Consider the following 19,840-nt stretch of genomic DNA (forward strand, 5'->3'; position numbering starts at 1 on the left):
CGCAGCGGCCGCGCCGGGCCGGTCCCGCCCCGGATCCCGGCAGGGGCAGCTCCCCCCGGGATGGAGCGGCCGTTCCAGCGCTCCCCGCGGCTCCTGCCGCTGTCACCGGCCCTGCTGGCCCTGTCCTGCCGCTCCTGCCGCTGTCACCGGCCCTGCTGGCCCTGTCCTGCCGCAGGCGGGGCCCGGCACCGCCGCTGCCGAGCGCTCGCCCTGCGGTGGATGCCCGGCCGCGGATCCCGGGCGGTGAATCCCGGCTCCAAGCCCGGCCCCGAGCCCGGTCCCGGCGGGGAGGACACCGAGCCCCGCTCGGCTCCTGGGCCCTGCCTGTGCCTCGCTCCGGCCGCGGCCTTGGCACCGGGACTGGCACCGGGACTGGCACCGGGACTGGCACCGGGACTGGCACCGGGACTGGCTCCGCTCCGCCCTCGCCGCAGCCGCTAACGCTGAGTGAATTTTAATGAAATGACGGTGTTTGAACACGGAACTCCTGGTCCGGAGCGGCTCCTCACCCAGGTGTCTCCCTGTCCCTCTGTATTTGGCATTTTGTCCCCGTGTGTGTTAACCCTTCCCAGGCGAGTGGCTGGTGAGCTCGGGCTCAGCGTTGTACAGAGTCCGGCCACTTTCGGCTAAATCTGCACTTTCTAACGTGATCAAAAAGGGAAAAAAATGGCGAAATCTACATCAAGGGGTTTGGTTTGTTGTTTTCTTTTTTTTTTTTTTTTTTTTTTTTTGTATAATCCTCGTTTTAAACGTGAGCTTTTTATTTGCCTGCAGGGGCTCTGCTCCCTGTGTGTGCCCCCTTTGTAGACGCTGTGCCCGTTGCAGGCACAGGTGGAGCCCAGGCCACTCGCTGGTGCCACTCGCTGCCAACGCCGCCCCCTCGTCCCTCGCCGTCAATAAAACTGAGCTGTTTCTATCGGGTCTATTTCTGTTCCTGTCCAAGCTCCAGCTGCACCCGGGGCGGGCCGGGAGGAGGGAGCAGCACGAGTCGGTGCCGATGCTGAAACAGATAAAACCCCCCTAAAAAATAATAATAATAATATTAATAATAACCATCATGTCGGAGGAGTTTGCAGTAACTTGATGTCTGCTGGTATCTCAACTCCCTGCTAGTTCTAAACTAACTGCTTGTGAAACCTCTGCTTGGAAGCCCAGCCCAGCCCTGTGGAGTAGAGAAGGGCAGCGGGAGGTGTCAGCAGCCCCTCCGTGCCCCCGGCCCCGCCCGCGGAGGGAGCTCAGCGCTGCCCTTTTGTCACCAAAAAAGCGTTAAACGATGAAATCGGTCCTGCTAAACCAAACCCGAGCTTGGCTCTGTCCCACGGCCGTGTCACACGCCGGGGGCTCCGCGGCGCTTCGTGCCCTCGGACGGTGGAATAAAACAGCATCAAGGTCTTGGATTAATTCCCATGCCGACAATTTTTTACTTAATCTTTTAATATTTTTGCTACTCCACTCTGGCTTTTTATTTAAAACACATTCTTTTGTACCACTTACTGTATCAAATTGTATAAAAGATCACTGTCCCATTCTTGGTCGTACCAAGAGCAAATAAAAGCTTTTATAAACTTGCACTGGTGACTTCCTGGGCGCCTTGAATCCCCTCTGGCTCCGGTGGGAGTGAGCCCAGCCCTGGAGGAGGTGGGATGAGTCCCCCCAGACTTTCAGGGCTGCTTTGCCCGGGGGTGGAGCTGTTCCTGCTGCCTTGCCCAAAGCTGCCGGTGGCGTTTGCCCAGGGCAGGATGCTGGGAAGGGCAGCTGGGGCTCCCAGGCTGCCCCATCCCGACCTGGAGCCCCTTGAGGGGGGGACACCAGCTTGGGGCTGTGGGGTCTCCTCTGGGACCCTGCTGGGGAGGGACTTTGGGTGTTTTTTGGGAAGCAGCTGTTCCACCCCATGTTCTGCACCTCATGTTCTGCACCCCCGGCCTCGGGTGGGAATCAGGGGTGGCTGTTCCAGCTGTCCAAGAGCCCCCACTGCTTTGCCACTGTCCTTCCCCACCCTGTCCCCTCTGCCAGCCTCTGGGGCCAGGGATGTCCCCTCCAGCAAAGCCCAGTGAGGGACCATCCCAGGGACAGCAGGGGACCCATTGCTGCTGCTGCCCTCCCACTGCCACGGTGTCCCTGGTCCTACAGTGTCCCTGTTCCCATTGCCACAGTGTCCCTGTTCCCACAGTGTCCCCGCTGCCATGGTGTCCCCGTGCCGCGGTGTCCCTGCTGCCATGGTGTCCCCGCTGCCATGGTGTCCCCGTGCCGCAGTGTCCCTGCTGCCATGGTGTCCCTGCTGCCATGGTGTCCCCGTTCCCACAGTGTCCCTGCTGCCATGGTGTCCCCGCTGCCATGGTGTCCCAGTGCCGCGGTGTCCCTGCTGCCATGGTGTCCCCGCTGCCATGGTGTCCCCGTTCCCATGGCGCCGGGATCCGGCAGAGGCTGGTGGGTTTTTTTTTTGTGCCGCTGCTGGGAATAAAGCCGGGGCTGTGTCATGGCCGCGGGGCCCGGCCGTCCCTGGCAGGGGCGAGGCCGTGGGGAGCAGCTCAGCGATCCCAAATCCTCCCCATCGCGGGGGCTCAGGGCGTGGGAGAGCCCCCACAGCCACCCATGGGTGCGGGATTTGGGGGGAAACTCCCAGGGAGTCTCGGGGAGGGGGGGCCTGGCAGGGACCTTCCCCACATGGACGCCATCCCAGTGTCCCGTTTGTCCGTGTCACCCCCGGCACTGAGCCTTGGGGCTTTCCCCATCCTCCTCCTCCTCCTCCTCCTCCTGCTGCTGCATCCTTCTTTCTGTCGCCATCCCAGCTCCACCATCCCTGCTCCACCATCCCGGCTCCATCCCCACTCCGGCTCCATCCCCACTCTGGCTCCATCCCCATCCTGGCTCTGTTCCATACGTGCCCTTCCCTGTCCCCTCTCCTTTCCTACAGCTGTTCCCTCCCTTTCCCTGCTCCTTTCCCATCCCTGCTCCTTCCCTACAGCTGCTCCATCGTTTTCCCTGTTCCTTCTCCATCCCTGCTCCTTCCCTGCTCCTGCTTCACCCTTCTCACTGTTCCACCTCTGTTCCATCCCATCCCATCCCATCCCATCCCATCCCATCCCATCCCATCCCATCCCATCCCATCCCATCCCATCCCATCCCATCCCATCCCATCCCATCCCATCCCTGCTCCTCCCCGTCCAGCAGCCTCCCCTTGTGCTTGGCCCGGGGACAGTGACGGGGGCAGAGGACAGCACACAGTGACACGTCCCCAGGGCCGGGCACCTGCTGCTTCCTCCACTCCCTCATCCTCCTCAGCCCAGTCTCCATTGGAGTGGGAATGCAGCCGGCAAAGGACCGGGGAGGGGGATCCAGACCAGACGCTGCAGAGCAGGACCGGGGCTTCTCCCCCCGGGCTGAGTGACCGAGGGTGCGGGGACCCACCGGGTCCGGTGTCCCCCGCTCAGGGCGGCCGGGAGTCCGCAGAGTGCGAAGTCCCCGCTCGGGGCGACGCTGATGTCGCTGCCGAGGGTCCCCGCTGACTGTGACGTCCCCGTCCCCCTCTCCCGGTCCCATTTGTGCTCCGCGTCCGTGCGGCAGAGCCGGCCCGCGGGGTCCCGGCGGGGACATCGGGGTGTGGGGCAGCATCGGGGTCCCCCCGGTCCCTCCCACCGGTCCCTTGTGCTCCCCGCCGCCCTCGCTTGGGACCCCCCGGCAGCTCCCGGCGACTCCGCGCCCCCAGCAGCGGGACGGGACGGGACGGGACGGGACGGGAAGGGACGGGACGGGACGGGACGGGACGGGACGGGACGGGGGAGGGTCCCCGCGGCGCTCCCCGCCCGTTCCCTCGGCGGCCGGAGGGAGCCGAACCCCCGGGACCCCGGAGCGAGCCGGGGCTGAGCCCCCGGAGCCCGAGGGCGCGGGCGGAGCCGCCCCCCAACCCCGCGGGGCAGCGCGACCCGCCCGGGACAGCCCCGGAGCGGCCCCGCCGGGGGATGCGCGGCACGGGGGGGGAAATGCCCGGCCCGGGGGGGTGCCCGGTCCTGAGGGGGTGCCCGGTCCTGAGGGGGTGCCCGGTGCCGGGGGGAGGTGCCCGGCCCGGGGGGATGCCCGGTGCCGAGGGGGTCCCCGGTGCCGAGGGGGTCCCCGGTGCCGAGGGGGTGCCCGGTGCTGAGGGGGTCCCCGGTGCCGAGGGGGTCCCCGGTGCCGAGGGGGTCCCCGGTGCCGAGGGGGTGCCCGGTCCCAGGGGGTGCCCGGTGCTGAGGGGGTGCCCGGTCCCACGGGGGTGCCCAGTCCCAAGGGGGTGCCCCGCACGGGGGTCCCCGCCCGCCGCCGCCTCGCCCGCCCCCGCCGGGGGGGTTCCGCCTGCCGGGGCGGGCGGGCAGGAGGGGCCGGGGGCGGGCGGGGGGCGGCTCCTCCTGCCCCGCTCCCGCCGCCCCCCGCCCCCCGCCCCGGCCCCGGCCCGGCGGCGGCGGCGATGGAGCCCGGCCCGGGGCCGGCCTGAGCCGCGATGCGATGGAGAAGCTCGCGGCGGGGCTGGCCCGGCTCCGCTGGAGCCCCGCGGCGCTGCCCCTCGACGCCATCGTCAGCCAGTGCCGCCTGCCCACCCTCGTCTGCCTCGGGCAGGGTGAGCCCGGCGGGGGAGGACACGAGCGGGGGGTGAAGTCTGGAGGGACGAGAAGGAGGAGGAGGAGGAGGGAGGGAGGTTGGAGTGATGGGGAGGAGGAGGAGGGTGGGAGGAAGGCTGGGGGGACCAGGGGAGGGAGGGAGGATGGAGGGACGGAGAGTGAGGCTGGAGTGAGGAGGAGGAGGAGGGAGAAAGGATGGAGTGATGAGGAGGAGGGAGGGGTGGAAGGCGGAGGGATGGGGAGGGAGGGAGGAAGGCTGGAGAGTGAGGACGAGGAGGGAGGGAGGGAGGTTGGAGTGATGAGGGAAAGGGAGAGACGAAGGACGAAGGGACCGGGAAGAGAGAGGGAGGGAGGAAGTCTGGGGAGACGAAGAGGAGGGAGGGAGAGTGGAGCGATGAGGAGCAGGGAGCGGTGGAGGGTAGAGGGATGGGGAAGTGAGGAAGGCTTGAGAGTGAGGAGGAGGAAGGGAGGAAGGCTCGGAGGAAGGGATGAAGAGGAAGATAGGAAAGATGGAGAAGTGAGGAGAGAGTGGCGACTGGAGAAGTGAGGAGGAGCTGGAGGGAGAGAGGAAGGCTGGAGGGATGAAGAGTCGGCTGGAAGAGGCTGAAGGGATGAGGAGGAGAAAGACGGGAGAAGGAAGGAGCCTGGAGTGCTGAGGAGGAGGAGGGAGGGAGGGAGGAAGGCTGGGGCCAGGTGAGCCCCAGCTGCTGTCCCGGCTCCGGGGCTGCTCGGGTCGGGTCCTTTGGGGTGGGGGGGCCGGGGCTGCCCCTCAGGGCTCTGAGGTGGGAAATTGTGGGGCCCGGGTCCCCCAGCCATGGCCCAGAACTTTCCCCACTGTCACCCTTGCCGGGTGACGCTCGGGAGGTGCTGGCAGGGGCTGGGAGCCTCCGTGTCCCCTCCCCACCCTCCCTGGGACACGGCCTGGCTGGGGGGGCCTGGCTGGGACCCCCCAAACCCCGGCAGAGTGGGGAGAGGGGGATGTGGGGCTGTGGGGATGTGAGGAGCAGGGGCTGTGGGGAGCAGGGGATGTGGGGCTGTGGGGATGTGGGGAGCAGGGGATGAGGTGCTTGTGGGGCTGTGGGGAGCAGGGGATGCAGGGGACCCCCAGCCTGGCCGTGTCCCCCCCAGATCAGGGCCCATCCCGGCTGCAGGGGGTGCCCGGAGGGTTTCGGGAGTGCCCGGGGGGTGTCGGGGGTACTGGGGGGTGTCGGGGGTGCCGCGGTTCTGGAGGGCTCCCGAGGGGGCCCGCGCTCAATAAACTTCTTGTTTGCGGCGGCTGCAGCTTTTCAGGGGGCACAAAGAAATTGTTTCCTGGGCAACTGGCGGCTCTTGGCAGCGGCACCTGCTCATCCCTCGCTCCGTCCGTCCGTCCGTCCGTCCGGCGGCGCCGGGGGGCGGGGCGGTGTGTGTGGGGGGGGTGGCGGTGGTGACAGCCCTGTCCCCCCGCAGGTGAGCGCGTGGAGGGGGTGACAGCCCAGGACGTGCTCCTGGTCCACTCGTGCCGGCAGTGGACGACGGTGACAGCGCACAGCCTGGAGGAGGGACACTACGTCATCGGGCCCAAAATCGACATCCCGCTCCAGTACCCAGGTGGGGGCGGCGGGTGGGGACAATGGTGACAACGGGAATGGTGGCCCTGGGCCAGCGGAGCCGGGACCTGCCCCCCCTGCCCTCCCTCTGCCCGCTGGGGCTGCTCCAGTAAGGTCCAGTTTGGGGTAGGGGATGCTCCGGTTTGGGGGCTGCCCCCACCCCTGGCAGAGCTGCAGAGGGGCAAGGATGGGGATTGGGATGGGATGGGATGGGATCCATGGGATGGGATGGGATGGGATGGGATAGGATGGGATGGGATCCATGGGATGGGATGGGATCCATGGGATCCATGGGATCCATGGGATCCATGGGATGGGATGGGATGGGATGGAATGGGATGGGATCCATGGGATGGGATCCATGGGATGGGATGGGATCCATGGGATGGGATGGGATGGGATGGGATCCATGGGATCCATGGGATGGGATGGGATGGGATGGGATGGGATCCATGGGATCCATGGGATCCATGGGATGGGATGGGATGGGATGGGATCCATGGAATGGGATGGGATGGGATGGGATCCATGGGATGGGATGGGATGGGATCCATGGGATGGGAAGGGATGGGATCCATGGGATGGGATGGGATGGGATGGGATGGGATGGGATGGGATCCATGGGATGGGATCCATGGGATGGGATGGGATCCAGGGGATCCATGGGATGGGATCCATGGGATGGGATGGGAAGGGATGGGATCCATGGAATGGAGTGGGATGCAGACAAGGACGGTGATGGGATGCGGACAAGGACAGTGATGGGATGGGGTAGGATGGGATAAAGATGGAAATGGGAGAGAGACGAGGATGGGATGGGGAAAAGGGACAGGGATGAGCTGGGATGGGATGAGGAAGGGATGGGGACAAGGAGAGTGATGAGGCTGGGCTGGGGAGGAGCTGGGCTGGCATGAGGATGAGGATGAGGATGAGGATGAGGATGAGGATGAGGATGAGGATGAGGATGAGGATGGGGCCAGGCTGGGGCCGGCAGCGCAGACAAAGGTGCTGAGCTGCCTCTGCCGGCAGCCGCCAGAGCCTTAATGACCCCTCTAAGTGCTCCACGGCGGTAATGAGTCCTGCTAATAAATAAATAATGGGAAATGGAGCGGGGGAGGGGTTAATCGCCCGTCCCACGGGGGCTGCAGGGGGCTGGGCTGTTGTTAACAGCGTTCGGGGCTCGGCCGTGCCCCCGCTGCCCCGGGATGCGGGGCTGAGCCGGCTCCAGCCTCGGGTGCCCCCGAGCCAAGCGAGGAGCTCTGGTGTCCCAGCTCCGCCGGCCGGGCGGGCGGGGATTTATAATTAATATTCGCCTCAGGTCCGTGCCCGGCAGCCGGTGCCGGTGGAGGCGGCTGTGCTGGGGCTGCAGCTGCCCCGCTCCCGTTCCTGCCCATTCCCGTTCCCGTTCCCATTTCTGCCCTTTCCAGTTCCCATTCCTGCCCATTCCCGCTCCCGTTCCTGCCCATTCCCGTTCCCGTTCCTGCCCTTTCCAGTTCCCATTCCTGCCCGTTCCCCATTCCTGCCTATTCCCGTTCCCATTCCTGCCCTTTCTGTCTCCCGTTCCTGCCTTTCCCCATTCCTGTTCCTCCCTTTCCCCATTCCCATTCCTGCCTCTCCCTGCTCCCAATCCTGCCTTTCCGTGTTCCTGCCTTTCCCCGCTCCTGTTCCTGCCTTTCCCCATTCCTGCCTTTCCCCATTCCCGTTCCTGTCCTTCCCCGTTCCTGCCTCTTCCCGTTCCCCGTTCCCATTCCTGCCTTTCCCTATTCCCGTTCCTGCCTCTCCCTGCTCCCATTCCTGCCTCTCCCTATTCCCATTCCTGCCCTTCCCCGCTCCCTTTCCTCCTTTCCTCACTCCCGTTCCTGCTTCTCCCTGTTCCCATTCCTGCCTTCCCCCGTTCCCGTTCCTGCCCTTCCCCATTCCCGTTCCTGCCCTTCCCCATTCCCGTTTCTGCCTTTCCCATTCCCGTTCCCGCCTTTCCCCGTTCCCCGTTCCCGGTTCCCTTCCCAGTGTCTCTCCCACCTGAGCCGTGGGGTCACTGTGCCCTGGCATGGCTGGGATGGGATTTTGGGGGGCAGTGGGCACCCCTGGCAATTTGGGCCGCTCTGGGCACTCCCAGGAACGCTTTTGGGGGTGCATCCCATGTACCCCATGCCTTGTCCCACCCAGAAACCCCCCAGGGGCTGCTCTGGGGTCCCCTTGCAGCACTTGGCCACTGGCAAAGCCCCCAGGAATGTCCCCAAACCTGTGGTGGGGACCCCAGGCCGCCTCAGGGGTGGCTGTCCCCTGTGAAGGGCCCCAGGGGGGTGACAGGAGGTCCCTGTGAGGAGTTGGGGACCCCAGGCTGCCTCAGGGGTGGCTGTTCCCCCCATGAAGGGCCCCAGAGGGGTGACAGGAGGTCGCTGGGAGAAGCTGGGCCCCTCAGGGGTGGCTGTCCCCTGTGAAAGGCCCTGGGGAGGTGACAGGAGGTCCCTGGGAGGAGCTGGGGACCCCAGGCCACCTCAGGGGTGGCTGTCCCCCATGAAGGGCCCCAGAGGGGTGACAGGAGGTCCCTGGGAGGAGCTGGGCCCCTCTCACCTCGGGGGTCCCTGCAGGGAAGTTCAAGCTGCTGGACCAGGACCGGGACCTCCGCGAGCCTGTGCAGTATTTCAACAGCGTGGAGGAGGTGGCCAGCATCTTCCCTGACCGCATCTTCGTCATGGAGGCCATCACCTTCAGCGTGAAGGTCCTGGGGACAGCAGGGGACGGGGCTGGGCCAGCAGGGGACACCAGGGAGGGGCGGTGGGGTGGCAGGGGACACCGAGGACAGCGGTGGGGCAGGAGGGGAGCGGGAGTGAGGGGACAGGGACTTTGGGGGGTGGTGGGACATCAGGACAGGATGGTGGGACAGTGAAGGTCGGGGGTGGGACACCAGGGGTGAGTGGTGGGATACTGGGGGAATTGGTTGGACAGCACTGCAGGGTGGGGGGAATAAAGGAGGGAAAAGCAGGGGACAGGGCTGGGACATCAGGAGAGGACAGTGGGACAGCAGGGATGGTGGTGGTGGGACTTTGAGATGGTGTTGGAGCATCAGGAATAATGGTGGGGTGATATTGGGGGATGGTGGTGGGATGTCCAGGATGGCGGTGGGACATCAGGGAATGGTGGTGGGACATCAGGGAATGGTGGTGGGATGTCAGGGGTGGTGGCATTTCAAGGATGGTGGTGGGAAGTCAGAAATGGTGGTGGGACATCAGGGGATGGTGGTGGGATAAGGAATAATGGTAGGATGATGTCAGGAGATGGTGGTGGAATTTCAGGGATGCTGGTAGAACATTAGAGGGTGGTGGTGGAATTTCAGGGATGCTGGTAGGACATCAGAGGGTGGTGGTGGGATGGCAGAAATGGTGGTGGGACATCAGAGGTGGTGGTGGGATGTCAGGGATGCTGGTAGGACATCAGGGAATGGTGGTGGGATGGCAGGGATGCTGGTGGGACATCAGAGGGTGGTGATGGGATGTCAGGGATGGTGGTGGGATGTCAGAGGGTGGTGGTGGGATGTCAGGGATGCTGGTAGGACATCAGAGGGTGGTGGTGGAATTTCAGGGATGCTGGTAGAACATCAGAGGGTGGTGGTGGGATGTCAGGGATGCTGGTAGGACATCAGGGAATGGTGGTGGGATGTCAGGGATGCTGGTGGGACATCAGGGAATGGTGGTGGGATGTCAGGGATGCTGGTAGGACATCAGAGGTGGTGTTGGGGTGTCGGGGGCGCAGGGCAGGGCAGCGGGTGCCATGTTGGGGCTGTCGCGGGCAGGTGGTGTCGGGGGAGTTCAGCGAGGACAGCGAGGTTTACAACTTCACGCTGAACGCGGGGGACGAGCTGACGCTGATGGGGCAAGCGGAGATCCTGTGCGCCAAGACGGTGAAGGAGAAGTCGCGTTTCAACACCCTCCTGCGCAAGCTGGGCAAGGCGGCGCCGGCGGCGGGGGCGCGGCAGGTGAAGGGCAAGATGCCGTGTCTGATCTGCATGAACCACCGCACCAACGAGAGCCTGAGCCTGCCCTTCCAGTGCAAGGGCCGCTTCAGCACCCGCAGCCCGCTGGAGCTGCGCCTGCAGGAGGGCGAGCACACCATCCGCAGCATCATCGAGAAGGTGCGGCTGCCCGTCAACGTGGCCGTGCCCAGCCGGCCCGCCCGCAACCCCTACGACCTGCACGCCATCCGAGAGGGCCACTGCTACAAGCTGGTCAGCATCATCTCCAAGACGGTGGTGCTGTGCTGCATCCTGCGCCGGGAGGAGCTGGTGCCTTTCCATTTCCTGCTGCTCACCGACATGCCCCGCTTCCAGCTGCCCGAGGGGCTGCTGGCCGGGGACCCGCAGCTGGAGAAGCTGCTGCGGGACAGCGCCGCGTATTGCCACGACCGCTTCAACCCCGACGAGTACTCGCGGGCCGTGCGGGAGGCCAAGCCGGACTTGCTGGAGGAATGCGCGAGCCCGCGGCGCCTGCGGCTCTGCCTGCCCGCCTGCGGCCGCGAGGAGCTCAGCCAGCCCCTGCAGCGCCTCTCGCTCTGCGCCTGCGGCTCCGGGGGTCCCCGGGAGCCCCCCGCCCGCTGCCAGGGACCGCGGGGCCTCGGCGGGGGCACCCCGCGCCCGCCGCTGCCCGACTTCCCCGAGCCCGAGCGGGAGTACATGACGCCCGACTGGGCCGAGCCCGAGTTCAGGACTCAGGAGCCGCTGGAGATTCCCTACGAGGAGCTGTGGAGCAATCCCAGCCCGGAGGGCTGCTGCGAGCTGGGCAGCAGCGGCGGCCGGCCCGACCTCGTCTCCTTCGGGGCTGTCACCCCGCTGGGCTCCCCGCACCGCCCCGGGGACGAGCCCCGCGGGGACACCCCGCCCCCGGTGCCACCCAAATCGGAGGCGGTAAGAGCCCGCTCCCGTCCCCAGGGATGGGGAATGGCATCGCCGGGGTCCTGTCAGCCCATCCGTGGCAAGGCCAGAGCCGTGGCAGGGCAGCCCGACCCCCTCCCTGCCCCCTGGCCCTGGGGTCCCTCCCCAGCTCTGCTTGGTCACCCAAATCTTCAGACCTCGGGTCCCCAGGGCTGCCCACCACCGATCCTCATTCCGAGGCACCCCAGGGCTCTCTGCACCATCGGGTACCTCAAGCTCCTGGGCTGCCCGGAACCGTGGGGTACCCGATCCTCTGGCCTTCCCTACACAAATTTCAGCCTCCCCTTCACCACGGGGTACCCCAGTATTTTGATCTCCTCGCACCACGGGCTAGGAGGGCCCCAAGTGTCCCCAGCTGCACCCAAAGCTTTGCGGCCGGGCAGGAGCGGCTGTCCCCGAGCCCCCATCACCCCGTCCAGCCGCGGGGATCCCCGGGTCCCCCCGGGGCCCTGACGGCGCTGCCCCGTTCCAGGTGAAGGAGGAGTGCCGGCTGCTGAACGCGCCCCCGGTGCCGCCCCGGGGCAGCCGCCCCCCCGGCGCCCTGCAGCCCCCCGGCCCCCCTGCGCTGCCCGAAGCTGGCACCCGCGCCCTCGCCCAGCCCCAGCCTCTCCTACTACTCCTCGGGGCTCCACGACGGGTGAGTGGCTCCGGGGACACCGGGGACGGTGGGTGGGGGGTACCTGGAACCATGGGGTGACGGTGACACCGCTCTCGCCCCGGCAGGTCGGCCCCGCGCAGCGGCAGCGCCTCGCCCTCTCCGGACGCGTACTCGCTGTACTGCTACCCCTGCACCTGGGCCGACTGCAAGGCTGCCGAGCCCCCCGGGCGGCCGCTGCCCCCGGCCCAGCCCGCGCCCAGCTCCTGGTCCGACCCCTGGGCGTTCCCCGAGCCGGGCGCCGGGGCGGGCAGCGGCTGCTCCACGCCGCTGCTGGGGACCGAGCCCCCCCTGAAGCCCTTCCGCAGCTGCCCCCGCCTCAAGCCCCCGCACCCCCAGAAGCGCTTTGCCCCCTTCGGGGCGCTCAACCCCTTCGCCGGCCCGGCAGAGTGGCCGGAGAGTCCCGAGTGGTCCAAAGCGGCGCCTTCGGCCCCGGCCGCTCCCTCCTCCTCCTCCTCGCCGGAGCCCTTCGCCCCCGCCGAGGAGCCGGCGGCCCCTCCTCGGCCCCCCAAGGGCTTGGACGGGGACGGCATCGTCATCCGGGGGGCGGCCCCGCTGTCCCCCGCCGTCCTGCGCGGGGCCGAGGGCGTCACCCGCCTGTACCTGGCCCAGGGGGTGATCGAGGTGCCGCCGGCGGCGAGGGGCGACGGGGCAGCCCCGGCGGCCGCCCCCCGGCCCAGCGGGGACGGCCCGGCCTGGCTGCCCCCCGCCGACCTGTCGGCGCTGTCGCTGGAGGAGGTGTCCAAGTGCCTGCGCTTCATCGGCCTCTCCGAGGACGTCGTGAGCTTCTTCGCCCGCGAGAGGATCGACGGCAGCATCTTCGTGCAGCTCAGCGAGGAGATCCTGGCCGACGATTTCCGCCTCACCAAGCTCCAGGTGAAGAAGATCATGCAGTTCATCAAGGGCTGGCGCCCCAAGATCTAGTGCCACGCCGGGGACCCCCTGCACGGGGAGGGTCCCCAAGTCACCCGGAGCACGGCTCTGGGTGGCCCCGCTCCCGTCCCTCTCTGATGCTGCAGGTTCTCCTCTCCCATTGCCCAGCCCTCCCCAATTCCCCTTTTAACACTGGACAGTAATTTTGGCCCCAAAGGGCTGGAAAACACTGGATTTTGCGTCGACTGGTTTAACTTAATCCTTGTGGATTAGCATAATAAATGTACGGGAGAGTAATGAGCCCCCAGAGGAGGCCCTTGCTTGGGGAGGAGGGGAAGGGGGGAGGATTGATGCTCTGAGGGGTCTCTCCCCTCCCTGCAGATCCTTCCCATCCCTTGGGGAGGGATTAGCAGCCCCGTGCCTCCCCCAGCACTCAGCAGAGGCAGATGAGATGATGTCTTGGCCCAATTCTGGCCTGGGAGCTTTGAAAGACAGGGAGAGGTGACATGAAAAGCAGCAGGGTTCAGCCATGGCCCAAGGCCTGCCAGGGAGCAGGAAAACGGCAGGAAGCTGGAAAGGAAGCCAGGGAGGGGGGGCCAGCCCAGTGACAGGTGCCCAGAGATTTAAAGCCTTTTAGCTTAACTTGATCTCTCCCCACGGGGGGGCCCTCTGGCCTTTGGCTGCTCCATCTGCAATTACAGGCAGGTCCATCTGCCAGATCACCTGCCAGGATCACCCCCGTGGCAGAGAGAGCTGGAGGCTCCTCACAAGTCCTGAGTAACGGCAGAGGTGACACTGCTTTGTCCTGCACCGCTGCCATCCTGCCCCTCCATGGACCCACTACACCACGGACAGGACCCCAAGGCACTGCCTGAAGCAGTCAATCCCCACTCAAGCCGTTCCCTCAGGGAGATGGAAGGAGAAGCAGGAGTCCAAACCCAGGAGATGGGGCTTTATTTTGGTGGATGTTGATGGAAAGGCAAGGCCTTGGCTCCAGCCACAAGCTGGATGCTACTGGCCAGGCTGGGAGCTCTGGAGGCAAAGGCAGCAGGAATTCCCTCCCCCAGCACGGAGCCCCCAGGCCCAGGCTGGCACGGGACGGATGTACCCAACACACAGTGGCTGGTAAGGCACTTGAAATGACTACAAGCCATGAGGCAACCTCCTGCCCCCCTCCTTCCTTTCTTCTTTTTTTCCTTCCTTCCTTCCTTTCTTCCCTTCCTCCCCCGGGAGCTTTGCAGATTAACCTATGGAGAATGGGGTGTTGAGGGGAGCTGAGGCCCGGCTGGAGGAGCTGTCGGGGTGTCACCAGGCCACCTCACTGGTGGAATTTCCTGCTGGGGCTGTTGGCGTGGTCCAGCAGGAGCTGGCACGGTGTGAACTGGCTGCCGTACACGGCCTCGTACTTGCGCAGTTTGTCCACGAGCTGCCGGGCGCCGTAGGAGTCGGCGAACCTGAAGGGACCTGCGGGGACAGGGACATGGCTGGGACAGGGACAGAGCTGGGACAGGGGCATGGCTGGGACAGGGCAGGGACAGGGGCATGGCTGGGACAGGGACAGGGCAGGGACAGGGCAGGGACAGAGCTGGGACAGGGACATGGCGGGGACAGGGACATGGCAGGGACAGGGACATGGCGGGGACAGGGACATGGCGGGGACAGGGACATGGCGGGGTCAGAGCTGTGACAGGGACATGGCGGGGACAGGGACATGGCTGGGACAGAGACACAGTAGGGACAGAGCTGGGACAGGGACATGGCTATGACGGGGACATGGCTGGGACAGGGACACGGTGGGGACAGGGAGGGGACAGGGACACGGTGGGGACAGGGACACGGTGGGGGACAGGGACACATCTGGGATGGGGACGGGGACACAGCAGTGATGGGGACACAGTGGGGACGGGGACAGAGCTGTGACAGGGACATAGCAGGGACAGGGACATGGTGGGCACAAGGACACGGCAGGGACGTGGATACAGCAGGGACACACTGCTGGGACAGGGACATGGTGGGGACAGGGACATGGCAGGGACACGGATACAGCTGTGACAGGGACATGACAGGGACAGGGACAGGGCAGGGACAGGGACACACGGCTGGGACATGGACACGGCGGGGACAAGAACACAACTGGGACGGGACATGGCTGGGACAGGGACACACTGCTGGGACAAGGACATGGGTGTAACAGGGACACATCTGGGACAGGGACACAGCAGGGACAGGGACATGGCAGGGACAGGGACACACTGCTGGGAAAGGGACATGGTGGGCACAGGGACACAGCGGGGACATGGATACAGCAGGGACAGGGACACAGCAGGGACAGGGACACACTGCTGGGACAGGGACATGGCAGGGACACGGATACAGCTGTGACAGGGACATTGCAGGGACAGGGACAGGGCAGGGACAAGGACACAGGGCTGGGACAGGGACACATGGCGGGGACAGGGACACGGTGGGGACAAGGACACAACTGGGACGGGACATGGCTGGGACAGGGACACACTGCTGGGACAAGGACATGGCTGTGACAGGGACACAGCAGGGACAGGGACATGGCAGGGACAAGGACACACGGCTGGGACAGGGACACATGGCGGGGACATGGACACGGCAGGGACAAGGATACAGCAGGGACAGGGACACACAGCAGGGACAGGGACACACTGCTGGGACAGGGACATGGCAGGGACACGGATACAGCTGTGACAGGGACATGACTGTGACAGGGACACACTGCTGGGACAGGGAAGTAGAAGCACCAAGGTGCCTGGAAGGGTCCCAGCACCCAGAAGCAATGGCTTTGTCCCATTCATCCTTCTCCACAAGAGACCCCCCAGTCTCCCATCAGGGACTCTGCTCCCTGCTCAGCTGAGCTGGGGAGGGCTGGGGACAAGCTGGGACATGGATGATCACAGAATCATGGATGGTTTTGGTGGGAAGGGATCTCAAATCCCATCCATTCCCACCCTGCCAAGTCTCACCACCTCCCAGCACCCCAGGGTGCTCCAAGCCCCAGTGTCCAGCCTGACCTTGGGCACTGCCAGGGATCCAGGGGCAGCCCCAGCTGCTCTGGGCACCCTGTGCCAGGGCCTGCCCACCCTCTCAGGGAAGAATCCCTTCCCAATATTCTGTCCAACCATGGGAAGCCACTCCCAATTGTCCTGTCCCTCAGGCCTTTGTAAGAAGTCCCTTGGGGCTGCTCCCTCAGTCTGAACATGGCTCAAGGAGGGAAAGCACCAGGCATGTGGCAGAAGCACCAGGGCAGGTCCAAAAGGCCTTGGTGAACTCCAGCAGCAGTGTCAAGAAACAGCATCAGAGTAATGGAATTATTTAGGGTGGAAAAGCCCTTTGAGACTATTGACTCCAAACATTCCTCAGGAGTGCCAAGACTGCCACTACCCCATGTCCCCAAGGGCCACATGCACAAGGCTTTTAAATCCCTCTGGGCATGGGGAGTCCACCACTGCTCTGCACAGCTGTGCCAGGGCTGCACAGCCTGGAATTATTCCCAATATCCACCCTACACCCTCCCTGATGCAGCCTGAGGCCATTTCCTCAGGCTGCAGCTCAAACCTGGCCTTGCCACGTGGCTGCAGCCCACGGGGAGCTTTGGAGCCCAAAGCTCAGCTCAGAGCACTCACCTCCCAGGCAGGGGGGGAAGCCCAGGCCGAAGACAGCGCCGATGTCCCCCTCCACGGGGTTGCTGAGGATGCCCTCCTGCAGGCACATGGCGGCCTCGTTGACAAATCGCGTCACCAGGCGCATCTGGATGTCCTCGTCGGAGCAGCTGTGGGACAGAGGCTGTGAGCTGGGCAGGGACAGCACACAGGTGGGACACAGAGCCAGGCCAGGGGTGGGAATGACCTCCCTGGGGGTGTCCCAGTCCATGTGAGGGTCAGGGCTAAGCTCTGGGAGTGTCCTGAAGCAGGCACTAAGAACCAGGGAATGGCTGAGATTGGAAGGGACCATTGGGGCTCCTCTAGTGCAACCTCCGTGCCCAAGCAGGGCTTCCTGGAGCATGGCACTCAGCACTGTGCACAGATGGATTTGGAATCAAAGCAAGGGCTTTATCAGCCTCTGTGTTCAGCAATGACATGGAATCACAGAATGGTTTGGGCTGGAAGGGACCTCAGCCCATCCAGTGCCAGGGACACCTTCCACTATCTCAGGATGCTCCAAACCCCAGGGATCTTCCAGGGGATGCAGGGGCAGCCACTGCTGCTCTGGGCATCCTGTGCCAGGGCCTGCCCACCCTGCCAGGGCACAATTCCTCATTCCCAAGATCCCATCCAGCCCTGCCCTGTGGCACTGGGAGCCATTCCCTGGCTCCTGTCCCTGCAGGCCTTGTCCCCAGTCCCTCTGCAGCTCTCCTGGAGCCCCTTCAGGCCCTGCCAGGGGCTCTGAGCTCTCCCTGGCTCCTTCTCCTCTCCAGGTGAGCACTCCCAGCTCTCCCAGCCTGGCTCCATGGCAGAGGGGCTCCAGCCCTGGAGCACCATGTTCCTCAATGCCACCTCAGAGCCCAAGGAACTGGCCAGGGCAGGAGCCAGCCCCAGCCTGCCCTCACACACAGGTACTCACACATCAGGATTCGCTGGCACTCTGAACTTTTCCAAGATCTCATCCATGCCAGAATTCACACTCCTGTTCTTCACTCCCTCCTGGTACACGTAGAAGCCTTTCCCTGCCTTGCGACCTGCGGGGATCACAGCACACAATCAGCTCCTGCACGTGTCCTGCTTCCTCCTGCCACCTTGGATCTTGTTCTGTGCCTGCTGTTCCTGCTGCCAGCACTCTGCACCTCAGAGCACAGACCTGCTGCCTCAGCAGGGCCACAGGGGAGGCACCCAGCTCCACCTGGGCAAGATGCTGCCACTGTGCCAGGCCCTTTCTCTGGTTCCACAGACCAACAGCACCTCTGCTTCTGTGGGAGGGATTCCTGCCCCATTCCCAGGGCTGTCCTCCCCCTGCTGCTGCTTTCCCCGGAGCAGAGGGTTCACCCTTTAGCTGAGAACACCTTAGCAGCTCACCTAAGAAGCCTTTCTGCACCATGAGCTTGAAGAGGTCGATGCTGCCCCCTCCGAAGCGCTGGCCAAAGGCCTTGCCCAGGTCCTCGGCCACGTGGGTGGCCACGTCCACGCCCACCTCGTCAATCAGCGTGGCCGCTCCCACCGGGAAGCCGAAGGCCGTGGAGATGGCATCCACTTTCTTCGGATCAACGCCCTCCTGCAGGAGAGGAGGGGAAGCCGTGGCATCTCGGGATGAGGTGGGGCAGAGAGCCCAGCCCCACGAACTGACTGCAAACAGGAGCCAAGAGCAGGCTGGGGACAGCCACAAAACCCAGGGTTGGTGACACACACCCTCTCCTGTCCACGGCCAGGCTGAGCCCACCCCAGCTCAGCAATTTCCATGACTGTTTGGGGATGCTCACCTGGAGAACTCTGACCACCTCAGACAGCATTGGCCCCAGGCACCTGGTGGTGTAGAATCCAGGCCCATCCTGGGAAAAGCAGTGCAGGGAGGCAGGTGAGTTCTTGGCAGCACCAGAACTGTGGCTCACAGCCCAGGCTGCACTTCAGACACCCCAAACCCCATCTCCTACACTATGGTAGTGACTGCTAGAATAGGTTTGGGGTTTTTTTTCCCTGTAAAGCTCAGCAGTGTTTGCAGGCTTCCATGAACCTACTCCCTGGAAGTTCCCATCCCAGTGTTTTTATCTGAACTAGTGCCTGCAGGTCCAGAGCAGGCTGCTGCTTCACCAAACCCAACAGGCTGGTGAGGAAAAGGGTGCTCAGCACAAGGGAAACCAGCATAAGCCAGTTTGTTCCACCTCTGCTGCTCTCCAAAAGTCAGGAAGCAACAGATGAGCTGCAAACTGCCCTGCAGGGAGGCAGCTGAGGTGGGGATGAGGCTCAGGGAAGCAGCTCTGTGTCCCCACTGGTGTTTGGAGATGCCCAGAGCACTTTCTGACAAGCCAGTTTTCCCAGCACTACAGGAGAAACATGCTCAGCACTCTGGCAACCTCAGGAACCAGGAAAAAGCCAGGGCCACCTTCCTGTGCCCCAGGTTGCTCCAAGCCCTGTCCAACCTGGCCTTGGACAATTCCTGGAATGGAGCAGCCACAGCTCCTCTGGGCAAGCTGTGCCAAGGCCTCCCCAGCCTCACAGGGAAGAATTTCTCCCTAATATCCAATCTAAATCCACTTTTCCATGTATTCCTGCCCCTCTCCCTCAAGATTTAAGCCAGGCAGAGGAGGGTTGCTGCTCACTGAGCCTCTGTCCTTGCAGCCTGCCAGGGAGCTGAGGTGGTGACAGTCCTGTGCTCTGTCTGGGATGCCCTGGAAGCTGTGTGGGGCAGCAGTGCCAGCTCCTCGTGCTGGCCCTGCACGTGTGCCTGGTGGCTTTCCATGCCTGCCCTGTGGGACATGTGAGGATCACCCGGGCACTTGCCCCTTCCTGACTTCCCTTTTCACTTCTCAGAGGAGCAGCCAATGTGTCCACAGACATGTTTCACCCTCCCCTGAGTGCACAAACCCTTTTATTCATTACCCAGCCCCAGCAGTGTCTCCTCACCTTCACCACAATGACCACTTTGCCCTGCTTGAGGCCAACAGCAACAGCAGAAGCAACTGTGTCCTGCGAGGTTTTCTCTGTGGTGATGATTTCCAGCAGCTGCATCTTGTCAACAGGGGAGAAGTAGTGCATCCCAATCACCTGGCAGACAGAAGAGCTGGGTTCAGAGGCATTCTGGCTCCCAGAGGAATCAGCTGGGTGAGCTGAGTGCAGAGAGGAGGCCCTGAGCACACTCTGTACCCCTGTATGACAGGAGTGCTCTCCAATTCCCTTCTCTCCTTGGTTTTCCCAAGGACACAGCACATGGCCAGGAGCTCCTGGCTTTGGGGATAAAGGTACAACTTTTACAGGACCACTTCAGCCAAATCTGCCTGGGATTCCCTGAGCTCATCCCCAGGGAAATGAGGGGCATGGTGTGAGCTGGAGGGGCACCTGAGCTGGCAGTGCAGCCCCACCCAGTCTGCTGGGCTCAGGGAGTCCCTGCATGCTGCCTGTGCATGTCTTGGGTGAGGAAGTGAATTTAAGGATCAGAAGGCTTCTGTCCAGGAACTCATTAGAGAGGGAAGTGCAGCCTTCCCCTGGGAACAGCGTTTAAGTGCAGATTATCTCAGTGTGCCTCACTG

General features: G+C 64.2%; 3 protein-coding genes across 3 annotated transcripts in view; 2 read left to right on the top strand and 1 right to left on the bottom strand.

Annotated features, from left to right (window-relative positions):
* Positions 1-4,389: 4,389 nt before the first annotated feature.
* On the top strand, positions 4,390-12,868 carry GAREM2 (GRB2 associated regulator of MAPK1 subtype 2). The gene is given in 7 exon segments (XM_071417185.1): positions 4,390-4,591; positions 6,042-6,182; positions 8,773-8,903; positions 9,975-11,081; positions 11,581-11,651; positions 11,653-11,745; positions 11,832-12,868. Coding segments are annotated over 7 exon segments (2,511 nt in total). The 5' UTR covers positions 4,390-4,479; the 3' UTR covers positions 12,688-12,868.
* LOC139584899 (uncharacterized) lies at positions 7,098-8,766 on the top strand. The gene is made up of 3 exons (XM_071417251.1): positions 7,098-7,161; positions 7,400-8,428; positions 8,509-8,766. Exons 1-3 carry the CDS (start codon positions 7,098-7,100, stop codon positions 8,550-8,552), a joined length of 1,137 nt encoding a protein of 378 aa, XP_071273352.1. The 3' UTR covers positions 8,553-8,766.
* Positions 12,869-13,573: 705 nt separating the features above from the next.
* HADHA (hydroxyacyl-CoA dehydrogenase trifunctional multienzyme complex subunit alpha) overlaps positions 13,574-19,840 on the bottom strand; it is a 29,382-nt gene continuing 23,115 nt past the window's right edge. The window contains exons 15-20 of the mRNA XM_071417186.1: positions 19,218-19,358; positions 18,077-18,145; positions 17,676-17,871; positions 17,227-17,341; positions 16,290-16,435; positions 13,574-14,100 (exon numbers count right to left, since the gene is read on the bottom strand). Of these exons, the coding sequence (XP_071273287.1) occupies positions 13,955-14,100; positions 16,290-16,435; positions 17,227-17,341; positions 17,676-17,871; positions 18,077-18,145; positions 19,218-19,358 (813 nt within the window). The 3' untranslated portion in view covers positions 13,574-13,954. The remainder of the gene's footprint in view (positions 14,101-16,289; positions 16,436-17,226; positions 17,342-17,675; positions 17,872-18,076; positions 18,146-19,217; positions 19,359-19,840) is intronic.

The sequence above is a fragment of the Agelaius tricolor genome, unplaced genomic scaffold (genome assembly GCF_023055355.1).
Source record: "Agelaius tricolor isolate 1412-34295 unplaced genomic scaffold, bAgeTri1.0.p SCAF_68, whole genome shotgun sequence".
NCBI classification, from domain to species: domain Eukaryota; kingdom Metazoa; phylum Chordata; class Aves; order Passeriformes; family Icteridae; genus Agelaius; species Agelaius tricolor.